Source organism: Rhea americana, unplaced genomic scaffold, assembly GCF_003343005.1.
Source record: "Rhea americana isolate MKP2758 unplaced genomic scaffold, rheAme1 scaffold_129, whole genome shotgun sequence".
In the NCBI taxonomy this organism is placed as follows: Eukaryota; Metazoa; Chordata; class Aves; order Rheiformes; family Rheidae; genus Rhea; species Rhea americana.
This window is the reverse complement of record NW_028185361.1, coordinates 2,338,893-2,351,429: the sequence shown is the minus strand read 5'-3', so window position 1 is coordinate 2,351,429 and position 12,537 is coordinate 2,338,893. Positions and strand designations below refer to the sequence as shown.

General features: G+C 35.0%; 1 protein-coding gene across 1 annotated transcript in view; it reads right to left on the bottom strand.

Moving 5' to 3' along the window:
- Window positions 1–4,901: 4,901 nt before the first annotated feature.
- The window catches only part of PSIP1 (PC4 and SRSF1 interacting protein 1), a 32,335-nt gene continuing 24,699 nt past the window's right edge, over window positions 4,902–12,537 (bottom strand). Inside the window, exons 13-16 of the mRNA XM_085326238.1 lie at window positions 11,371–11,472; window positions 10,956–11,169; window positions 8,539–8,650; window positions 4,902–5,723 (exon numbers count right to left, since the gene is read on the bottom strand). Coding sequence (XP_085182364.1) covers window positions 5,660–5,723; window positions 8,539–8,650; window positions 10,956–11,169; window positions 11,371–11,472 — 492 coding nt within the window. The 3' untranslated portion in view covers window positions 4,902–5,659. The remainder of the gene's footprint in view (window positions 5,724–8,538; window positions 8,651–10,955; window positions 11,170–11,370; window positions 11,473–12,537) is intronic.

Genomic DNA, 12,537 nt, shown 5'->3' with positions numbered 1-12,537 from the left:
CTGCTACAAATGAAGCAAAAAGGTTGCAATAAATAACAGTTTTCAGAGATCCTTTAATTCCCAGGAGCTGTCACAGGACAGCTGGATCTGGTTTTGATTTAATGTTTCCTTCTGAATGAGTCCTCTGAGTGAAATCCATTATTGGTCCCAGCTGCCCATTCATAATTAAATTTCTGTGATACCAGCTGAGTGTCTGTGCCTTAGCTACTTGTTAAAATGCTGCTAGCATTTAAATGATCACAACTGCRAAGTAGACTTACTAGTCTGATGGAAAAAAAAAAAAAGGAAAAAAACCTTATTTTAATATTCTCTTATCTATGTGCTTTTCAAAAAAGAAAGAACAGCAGTTCCTTTTCTTATGCCTTATTATAATGAACTGGATATAAGGGTGGGTAACGTGGAAGTATTTGGAGTTGTATTCAAATGCAGTTTTAAGGACCCTGCCTGCTGGCACATACAGATTTCTTTGTGCACTTACTGAGAAGCAGAAAGTTGGAATATTAACTTGAGGCCAGGCATAACTATATATTAAAGAAATGGTTAGTATAATGCTCTTAGAATAATCTTTTTTTTATCCATCTGTAAGAATTTTGCTCTAGGGAGAAAAGTAGTGTGCTGAAAAATTTCTTGGACATTTTGAAAACAAATATAAAAGCATGGAGTTACCCAGCACTCAGTACTTAGCTAGGCAGAAGTCCTCTCCCTTCCCACTTTCCGCTGCCCCCACATCCCYCTCCAAAAAGAGAAGATATTAATCTGAATCTCTGTTTTTGGCTTTTTGTTTTGAGCTTTTTAAAGCCTTGGTGATTTGGCTGTGTGAACTGTTATAACTTACCCCAAACTTCCTCAAACTTAAGAGTGTCTTTCTTAATCAAAGTTTAGCAGTGACAGTGAGACAGAACACTGTTTATTGTGCTGAGGATAAGAGGAGGCCCCTCTGATTTTACTGCTGGTGTAAACTTATAAAGCAAAATGTGATTTGTATAGACAGCATCACTTTTCAAGTGCTTCCTGGGCATTTTTAACACTGTTACAACAACCCCTACACACTTGAATGACAAAACACTGCGCAGCCCTGTTGAGCTGCTTGAACTATTGTAAACTTAACTCTGGAAAAAGGTGTCACTACTGTCAAAACTAATCCTGCTTTAAGTTTTATTTGTTAACTGTCTTGACCCCTTTCTGCAAAAAGAAACCATGTTGCTCTTTGGGAGACTACAGAAGTTTGACGTAACCTCCTTGGTTCTAAGCTCACAGGAGTGGTAATTTTATCTTTCTTGAAACATAGCTCAAGGAGAACATTGGTAAAGATGTTTAAGCATCCTGAAAAATGAGATGGTCATTCTTGAAGTTGATAAGATTCTGTGATTTTAAGGTATTTCCTCCTAGTTTGTAATTCGGATGGTAAATGGGCAGCAAATTCAAGCTGTGAAAGCCTGAGCACCTGAATGAACAGCGTGTTACGTTTTGCAGTGTACAAGGAGTTTCATCTTTGTCTTCATCTCAGTTCTTTGCAGCATTGGAACAGCTGACCCTCTGACTGTTAAGACAGTTGTGAAACACAGATGTGTGTTAGCTGACTACACTTGCTCCTGGCAAGCCTGGGAACAAGGTGCCTGGCATGCATAGTGCTTTTTTTTTTTTTGGTCAGTAGGCCTTGGATATAAAGGGATGGTAAACATCATACACTGCCTATGTCAGAATTCTTATTTATTATGTGTTATGATCTTTATAGAAAGACTTTTGTGGGAGAAACATGTTCTTTTACTTTCCCAGTGCCTAAAACACRTGTGACTAGCTGTGTGAAGAAGTATGCAAATTCTATTCTGTGATAACCACATATATTTGGAAGCTGAGAGAGATTCCTGTTGTCTGTTAATTTAGCTGTGCAGGGATGTTTGTCCCCTTAACAGAGTAGTCTGTTGTAAAACACTGCAGATGATTGCTCCACCTTAAGATTTGTGGAAGCTAAACATCATGACTGTCTGCCAAGAACTTCAGACTTGAACTGTCATTGCTATCCTTATTCCAGGTTTGACTCAAGGTACAGTCCTCAAGAGCAGTAAGCTATTGAATTTTATTATGCTAGCACTTTCCCTTTTGTTATACAAATATATATTCGTTATGCCTGTGAAGAGCCTTGCCAATGATTTTAGGGTTTAGTTTGTAACTACTTGCATGTTCTTCTCCTGGGAAAGGGGGGGGGGGGGTACAAGGAGCTTCCTATATGCAAAATCTATCTATATTGATACAAACTAAAAATTTTTTCCATGCTGTGGTTTAACTTTCAGTAATCACATAAGTGGATTCTGCTTTGTAAATAAAGGCTTCAATATTTAAATTATTAACCTTTTTAAAGACCTGAAGCTTGAGACTTTAGTTTCTCAAGGCAGCTAGCCTTTCTCTGAAGTGCTACTATAGTTCAAGTGTATTGCTTTCATTAGTAAGGCATGCAAGTTTATATTTGAAAGCTTGTACAAAATAATTAGCAGAATAAAGACCTTGTTAATATTCTGCATTAACAAGTATGACAYGGTGTTTCAACTCTTAGTGTTTTCTTGAGCTTAAAAACCAAATTGGTTTTACTGAGTGGTAACTGGATCAAGGTGTATGTATAGAAATAGATCAGTCCATCCTTCAGTCCAGCTGCCTGCTGAGGTTTTCATAGTGTGTAGCACGGAAGAACTCTTTTTAAAAGCTGTTTGGATGACTGGCTATGGATATCATTAAAATTAGACTATCTAATCTAGTTGTAATTTACATATCATCTTCTGTATCTGAGCCTCTTCACCCCCAAGTTGTTTTCAGCCTAAGCCTATAGAATCCATGAAACATATTAAAGAAAAGATGTTATCAGGGGCCTTGTATTTAATATGCGAGAGCATCTGCCTTTCTTGGAATATGCAAATCAGTATATGAAAACAGCAAAATGTTGCATGAGGTGTGTTTTTTATTTTTTTTTATGCCACTGTATGTTTTGTACAAAAAGTAATTTATGAGCACACTTCTCTGAGCAACATGGAAACCTTCCTTGGACACTTCACAGCTCTTTCCTGCTTTGGCTAAGACAGCGGTAAAGATAGAATACAGACTTTGCAATTTACGGCAGCAAGGTGTTAACAGTCAGTACAGACATACATATATGTATATATCACCCGATACAGAACAAACAATTAAAAAGCTGTCAGTGGAGTACTATGGAAGAATAGGGATAAAAATATCTTTGCATACATGAAACCTAAACTACACAGTGTAGTGAATTAGTCTTTAGGAGGCATGCAGAGTATTGCTAATATTAAGAAAGYTGGTGTGTAAATGTGGTAAAACAGGCATCTAAATTCAACTGCTGGCAAGTAGTGCTGTTTAATGTGTAATGTAATCACCGAATGATAATCTTTCCTAATCTTAATAGTGCAGCCAGTTTACAGATTAATTAAACTTAAATGTTACAGGTTCTGGTAAGGACAACATACAAGCAATAACAGCATCCAGGTGTACCACTACACAAGTGGTTAGTTAAGAGTCAGTGAAACTACTTCAAACAGGCATTAGCAGTAATCTATTATAACTTCATGTTGCAYACATGGTCACAGGAAGACTGGCATATTTAGCAGAAAAAACCTCTCACCTTCACAGATTCTGGCAAAGTTAAATGCAATAGGTTGTGCAAACTAGCMAAGGTTACTGAATAACTAGTCTTTGTCAAAGAACAGTATTTTTAAACAGAATAAACTTAGGACTGATTGTATAGTAAATATGAGATACTAGAGTTCTGGATTGCAGTGTTTTCATCCTTCTATGTCTCTGGTCAGTAGCAAGGGCTACTTTTGGTTGTTGTTTTGAACATTTTCTGAAGAGAAGGGGAAGTTGGGTTATGACCCTGAAGTAAGATCTGTATGCAGTTTGCTTTTTTGGCTTATTATTAGAAAGAATAGCACACAGTGTTACAAAGATGTCTTCTTGTTCCTTCAGAAGTGGTAGAAAGAGAACAAGAAATTACTTTAGAATACATAGTGCTGGATTTCAGTGCTGACATACCTCCCCCCACTACCCTCCCCCCCAAAAAAAACCAAAAAAATTAATCTCAAAGTAAATGTCATCTTCAGCTTCTGGAAAACAGGAAAGTTAAAGAACAGTAGTGAAGGAATTAAACTTCACCTGGCCTAGTTCATGAGATATGTAGGATTAAAACTACTTGTTTCCTATTACTGAATAGCTAATTATTGCTAACTGGCAAGTTCAGCGCTACTGTAAAAGCAGAACTACAAAAATGTAAGGATTGTACAAATATATTGTAATGGAAAAAAAAAGAAGTATTTGATATCATCCACAGCAGTCTGTATGTCTTCTTTTATGTGTAGGTAGAAGTCCTCCTTCCTCATAATGCCATGGTAAAAAGCAGGCAGGCTTCCCGAAGAGGCTGTGGCAGTCTTAAAAGGCTTGTAAACAAAAAATAATCTCACTTTCCATTAATCTCACTTTCCATTACTTGATACCATAATGTTTTGCTTGTTCTAGCATACAAAAAGTTGTTGTTTAGTTGTTGGTGTGAATTAAACCATCACAAGCACCAGGGGAAGGTATAATCCTGTTTCTCCTGCTGCTACCTTGAACCTGCTATCTGTCAAATGCTCTTTTCTAATCCCATACAAATGTCTTCTAGGTCTGATGTTAAGGCAAGGTGCCTGTTTTATAAGAAACTTTTCAGTATAGCTCATGCATATTTCATACTTCCCATGCCTTTTAGAAACTTCCCTAAAAATTCTTCACTACTGTTTCTGTAAAATTAACTTGGGGAACTGTAACTTCAATGTCATTGCCATGCTCTTTCAAAACTGAAGCTAAAAAGAGGTAGTTACAGTCCATATGAATGTTAATTTATACAACTTATTAAGAGCCAATTTATTTACATCAGTTTAAATTCTTTAATTTTAGAAACTGTTCAAGACAGAGTTTTCCAACCAATGTGTATCAACAGGTTCAGTGAAAATACCAGAGTTCTTTCTAGTATACTTACACGAAAAGCAAACCATGAAAAGTCACATAGCAGTAATTGGCACAATGAGTTTTGCAAGAACAGAACTAAACTTCTTTAAAAAAGTATACTCATACATTAACATTTTAACAGCTATAAAAATGCTGCCTCCAACTCCTACAAACCACAACGAAAAGACATCCTGACAAGTTTTGAAAAACTATGCACAAACAGGTCAGTATTACAGAATKGGTGGAAGTTTTAAACAAATGAAGCAGTTAGGCAGTTCAAAGTATTTACACTTTTTCCTGCTGTTAACTAGACAAACATACAGTAGTCAGGTAAAAATATACTACAACTCTAATTCATGTAACATATAAACATTTGTTTTCTAAATGTTTAGAAAACATTTGTTTTCTAAATGTTTAGAAAACATTTGTTTTCTAAATGGAATTTTGTCTTCATGTTTTGAAATGTGTTACCTGTTAATACTGGACAAAACTATTGGCTACAGTGTTTAAGTACTTTTAAAACCAAGATTAAAGAGGCTTTTATTCCACAAAATTTAACATTAAAATACTATGCTTATAAAATTATTTAAAACTTTCAGCAGTCTATATATTTCAAATGCAAAACTTAACAATCTTCTTTAATCTTATTTAAAAAAAAAACACTCCAGTTGTGTCATTTGTTTTCAAAGGCAGATTCTTTTGACGGTTTTTCAAGCTCTCTCTCTTCACCAGAAGTCCTAGAAACATAGTAAAGCAACATTAATAAGCATGTAAAAAAAAAAGCTGAAAGCGAGTCTTATTGTAGTAAACTCACGTCATCTACACTAAGTGATACATTCATCAGTACCTGAAGCAGTCAGCAATGCCAGCTGTCTACCTTTTCTCTTAAAAAGACTTCCCTAAGCATTAAGGTAAGCCAGCAGTAATTGATACTGCATTAATATAACACCAACCTGTGAATGGCAGTCATTCAGAGGTTGATTTGTTTTCCATTTCAGTGTTTCTCTTCAGGCTGCTGCCAAATGTATGTTAGCTCATGTGAAAAAGCACCCTGGCTTTTTTTCATGTGAGATATGCACATTTAACATACATTACCAATTGTGACTTTTCTTAGAACCATGGGAAAATTCAGCATGTGCCCCAAACTTCTAAGAAAGTAACCCAAGGAAGCAGCATGTACCCCTATCAACACAGAACAGAAAGTAGTTCTTAAGCATCAATCACTCTGGACATACCAAGTTACACAATTCCATCATCTTTCAAAATTACTAAATTATTACATCTTCAGAAAGGCATGAAAGTGTCTCCTCTTTATTAGAGAGAGTAAAGGTACAGTGCTGCTTATAGTTCAGAACTGAGACAGCTATGTGATTTGAGAAGAAATTTGCAAATCATTTGCTTAGGTGCAATGGCAAGACTGTTGTAATGTTTTGCAGGTTCATGATGTGCTCACATTTATTTTGCCTACCACTATCTCTCCTTTGAGCAAATAAAAGTTTATGAAAAACAATGAATGTAAGCTTGTATGATGGACACAGATACCAGACTGGGCTTGTCTGAATTTAGAATACATATGTAGATGAGTTTCTCAACATACAAGATATTTATTAAGAGGAAGTACAAATGACTTGGCCTGAGCAAGACAGCTCTGTTTTATGTGTATTGTTTGCTAACAAATGTAAGCTAAGCCTAAAGAAACTGCTCTCAAGTAGTCATACAGAAGTCAGTATAAACTGGAATGTTTTATGCTTAGRTAAGTCAAAGAATACATTAGGACAGTAAGAGTTCAAGCCAGTGCAAACACCACACCCATTTAAAGAAGCAGGTGTTTATTAGCAGAACTTGACATCCCCACTAGCTCATTGAAGAAGATACACCTGCAAGTTTTTCAGATATAAGTGCAATTACTGAAATATTAGAACTATCAATTGACTTGCCTGTAAGTTGCTTTTTGAGACACTATTAAACAACCTGTTCCATGTATGATGTGTAACTATCGGAAGTGTCTGTCTTTAGTTTGTTTTGACCACTGTCAACTGGAGTATCATGTATGCACCCAAATATCCTTATTCTTTTAACTGCAAATATAAAAGACAAACTGACTATGTCTCTTTGCCACTGCAAAATCCAACTGTTGTCAGGTTCTGCAAGAACAAAGAAAGGAGCAGGCCATAAAATGTTTTACTTTGGAGAACCAGTTTTTAAGCAGTCATTTATTTTCAAATGTGTGACCAAATATTCTGCTACTGAACTGCTCAGTTACTGATTTCAAGTAACTCAAGTGTTGTACTGCAGTAATACCGTATTGTATTTTAGCCAAGTCAGCTATTTATACAATGTTCTATATTGCCTAACTTGGGTTGAGGACCTATGCTTATCCCTTAATTATATGCCTTTAACATGCCACGCATTCAGGCAGAATGAGAATCTGACATTCTTATCACCAGCTGAAGACTCCCAGGTATCACTTCTGAAAGCTGTGTAATCAGAAAGCAGTAATTCCAAGGCTACCTCTAAGCAAAAATCAAATTTATATTCCTCTAAAACAGCAAAAAAGTAACTTGACTTTAATTGGCTCTTATTTACAAGAACCAATATTCCACTGATCTGTAGTTTTAACTTGGCAGGCAGCCAAGAGAATGCTGTCCAACTGCAGGTTCTTCTGGCCTGGTTTCAGAAGCATGAGAACAGTGATGAAAGGAAAGCTTTCTTCAGCAGATACTGCTGGACAGAAAGAATCCATGATCACAAAGTGCAGAAGTGTTCAGAAGAAATGAATTAGCACTGCAACAAAACAATTCAGCTTAAGGTTGATTTTAGGCTTTTCCTTCATTTTTCACAAAAAATCTGTTCAGTATTCCTTATGTTCCATATGGGAGATTGGTTTGTCTTTCTTGTTTACAAAGTACTAGCTTGTAAGGTAGAAGAGAGGGACACAGAATTGCTTCTGCAGTGGGGCTAGGTTTAAATATTTACCTCTACAAAAATCTAAAAGTTCTTATGGCTCTTTGTATGAAAACAGAAAGGTTAAGCACAACAGTTCTGAAATTTCACAAGCATAAGTTCTAGCATGCCCTTTACCTGCATTTCAGCAATTCTACAACATTTCAGCAATTTTATAGCTACCTTACAGAAAACTGATCAGAGTTTGGCTTTGCCACTGATACGAATAAATGATTTTGCAAGACCTTCATAAATCCTGTTAGCTTAGTTAGTACAGTTTGGTTCAGATATCCTTTGCTTTCAACTTAACATCAAGTAGACTAAAATACAGAAAGTGTATACTTTGTCTCACTCCAAGCTGTTTTTCCTCCTAACAGGCCATCTCTTAAAATATCCTCTAGGTACACTRTAGAAGTGAGTGCAATAATTTTTAAAGTTTTCATTCAAAACTTGAGCAAAATTAATATGCTGTCATTATTCTGTAAAGGTGAGAGGACACCTTGTAAATAAAACAGTAACTAAACGTGATTAAGTAATTTAAATCTACGGATGTTTTATTTGTATTGTTTTGCTATAGCAGAACAAGTTCTTGTTTATAAGTTAACTCACTTTTTTTTACTGCCAACTTCATGCTTATCTTTCTTTTCCTCAATGTTCTCTCCATTGTGTTGTGATTGGCTGTTGTCTTGAGTTTCAGACCCTCCGTTCAGTACCTTGGAACCTTTAAAATTAAAGGGGAGGGAAAAAATAGTACTGCAGAAAGCAAAACAGTGCTAGAAGACCAAAAGAATTTCTCTTACCATTTAAGAACTCCAACACTACAAATGTTTTTCTCTGATTTTGATACCTAGCTGCTGAAACAATATAAAAAGAACTGATATGATTTCAACTTCTGAAAATTCCTTCTGCCTAGCCTCTTCCCATGATTTTTCTTATGTAAAATGAAGTGATCAGCATATGTATTTCAGAAAATTCCTAGTTCTTTCTGTGTTTTGCCAGACTACAGCTAGTAAGACTGATGCTTACTTATATGCCAAGCGCTGAGAAAATAGCTCCTAGGCAGCAGTAAGTCACTCAGTAGCCCAGTCAGACATCTTTTGGAAATTCCTCATACTTTAACTGAGAGAAGTTATTAGTTGTATCTTCACTTGTTTATCTATAAAGTAGTTAAAGATTAGCATTCAACAGTAACTATGATAGCTCTCTGTAAACTAAACACATCCATCATGCAGTTGCCATAAGCATGAAAACAATATATTAGTAGCTGTATTTTGTTAACTCAAAGCAGGAATATTTATCTTTTTCTTAGGTACTGCGAATAAGCTCTGCTATTGGAAGTGAGTGAATTTTGAGTAAATTATTGTGGAATGGCATTCTAGGTTTAAGTCAGAATTGACACTTCATTTTATTCAAAATTACAGGTTTACAAAGAAAGAAATCTCTATTAAACTACTGTGCTACTTCAGGAAATGTACAAAACACAATTTATCTCAATATTTACAGGCTAAAAAATAATAAAAAGCAGAAAGATGATGCTGTAGCAGTTGGATCTGCTTAGACTTGCTCTAAATCAGTTTAAACTTAATTGCCATGAGAAGAATTCAATGGAATAATAATAAGACTATAATCACCTTGTAACAGAGTAGAGAGATGAAGAATTAGGAATTAAAGTAGCAAATGAATTGCTATTACTTTTATTATTTTATTGTAATTGTGGTACTTGATAAGGTTAGTAAAAGTTCAGTAGAATGCAGCAATTCAATTTTTAAAGGGGCAGAGGAAGTACCAACATAAGGAACTAGGATTTCTCTTTGTGGCAAATAGAAAAATCCACTTCCATGAAGTGCCCAGCTTCTCTGAATCAGCTCATTATCCCTCCATTTTACTGATAGAAAAAGTTTTATTCTAGTGTTTTCTGCTTTACTACATACAAAACACCTTGAGTAGCTCCATTAATAGATAATTCAGCTTGCAGCAAGTCTTTCAGTGCAGATTCTTCACTCAAATACCTAAACTATGTCTAGCACAGGGGTTGGGAAAAGTCTTACATGTGGAAGTTTCACTATATCATTACATTGCTTTTATCTCATCATAAAATACGGTAAAATTTAAGACCTTCTTTGTTTCCTTAGGAGTTACAAACACYACTGCAGTTAAGATGAATCCTTAACATCCTCAGTCGCCTCAAGTACAGCAACTTGTTTATTCCAGCTCAAGGTACCACAGTCTTTAATCAATTTCACTGAATTCTTKTCTCAGGATTCAAGTTCAAAGTAAATCTAACTTCTGTCTAATGCTTGTGGAGATGAAGGATCTCAAGGATTTTAACAGAAGAGTCCAACTCCTTCAAGATCCTTCAATATCTTTACAGTACAGCTTGCCAGTGTGACCTCCTGTTTGTTCCTCTATCCGAGAGTATCTTGGTACTATGTTCCCTTCATAAAGGTGGGGTTATTTTTAACTTGTTAAAAGTAGTGTTTTTACTATAGAAAAGCTTTCARTATTGTGCTGTACTTTATTTCATGACAAGAGCTCATGATTAATCTTGCACAGAACTGCCAAGAGCAYGCAGACATTTTCTTCGCAATGAGAAATATTCCTTTACTGTTAGACTGCATCACTGTTAYGGAGTACCTGACTTTCATGATCACACATCATGAAAGTGCTATGCAGATGGTTAAAAGCTACCGCTACATATAGTAGCGTGCATGATATAGAAAGAGACTAGTAGAAGGAATTAAGCAAATAAAAGGTGGAAACATAAGCATCAAAAAGTAACTTGAAGGACAGGAGGTAGTATGTTGTTCTACTTAATGTTTAATTCTTTTTTCCCCTCCACAAAGTAGTGAGGTCAGAAATTACAGAATGAAGTAAAAAGTGCAACATTCTCACTTTTTACAAAAGTCCTTCCCTTGAAGCAATAAAAACAATTCACAAATTTTACTCTCTGAACTTGAAGCTTATTGTTAGCTCAACATGAATGGAGACCGACTGACAAGAAACAAAAACAACACGTAAAGACTTACCTGTTTGGTCCTTTTCCATTTTTTTGTTTGTTCCTTTCTTCCACTGTTCTTTGGTTTTGTTGGCTTCCTCATGCTGCTTCTGCTCAGCAAGTGACTTATTTAGCACTTGGGAGAGAACGGAATCTCCTTCTCCAACTAGAAACATGGTCTTGAACTTGTTATATAGCATTGTAGATTTCTCCATGATAACCTGACTAACTTTGAATTTCCGTATCTAAAACCAAAGTAGTAAAACAATCAGTTCCATTTATGTACCTATGTACTTCCATGAAGTGCTAGATGAAATTCTTATTTTACTTAAAACTGAAATGAGATTATGGACTTTTAAATACTGTACAGTAATAAATAAATAAAATTTCATTTAAGAAAATACATGTTTACTTTTTGAAATTATATTTAATATTGTAGATCTCACCTTCTTTAGAGTCAAAATCATTTCTGTATGTTTTTGAGCTTGCTGCATTGTGACTTGAAGGGATGCAAGCTCATCAAGAGCCTCGATACATCTGTTCACATCCTGTGTATAAATAAGTTGTTAATTTGAAGGGTTAGCTTAAATACTAATAATGCTTAATTAGCCACTCTAAATGCATTTCCAAAAAACTTACTGGTACTTTCCAAGAATATCCTTAATTTGACTACGTACTTAAGTTTAGAACAACCAAACTTGCAAACAGATTACCACTGGGTACACTTCATCTATTACCACACCAAAGATGCATGCTATTTGAATAACTATAATTAAAAAATATATATACATATATACTTTCATTATATAGCCTCAAGCTTCATGCTGCTTTTGCAGTTTCAGTACTTCAATACCTGGATTTGATTCTCTAAATATTCAACCCTTTCTGTATGTATTTTTTCCCAACTTATCAGCCMCTCATAAGCTAGCAAAGCATCTTAAGTGTACTGCAACTAGTGTATATATATATTTTAACCCGAAAGACTAGGAAGTTAAGTGATGCACTACACAAGAAGTTAAGAAGTAACAATGTGATCTTTTGATCCATTTCTAAAAACCACTGCACTAAAATCTTCTTAGGAGAATCTCTAACTCCTAACTGTCAGTTGCCTTTTCTTCAGCTCCTCTTGCTTGTTTAATTTTCTGTTTAGAACTAAGAAGAACCATTTCCAGCACAGGTCATGACAATATTCTGCATATTTATACAAAGTTTTAGCTTCTGTTCTCAAGGAATATATGAAAATAAAAAACCCACATCAGAGCTATTCAAAATAGAATTATTATAGTTACTAATAAATATGATTATAAATTAAGTGTTACTGCTCTAGCTCTACAACCAGTTTTCCACTTGTCCATGTTTTGAGATGTTTGTTCTATTATATCTCTGAATTTAAGTTCTCTTTTGTTCTGTTTTTAGAATTTTTTTAAAAAAATTCAGAGAAATATAGTATCTGGATCAGTCCAATAGAGTGATACACATAAGCCAAAACATTAAGTTGTGATGTAAAATTTAAATTCTAAGGTAAATTATTTCAAGTCAAAATATTTGCATTGCCTTAAATAAAATAGCTGAAGAACAGGCCATACTTAACGTTTCATGTCTAACTCTGATAG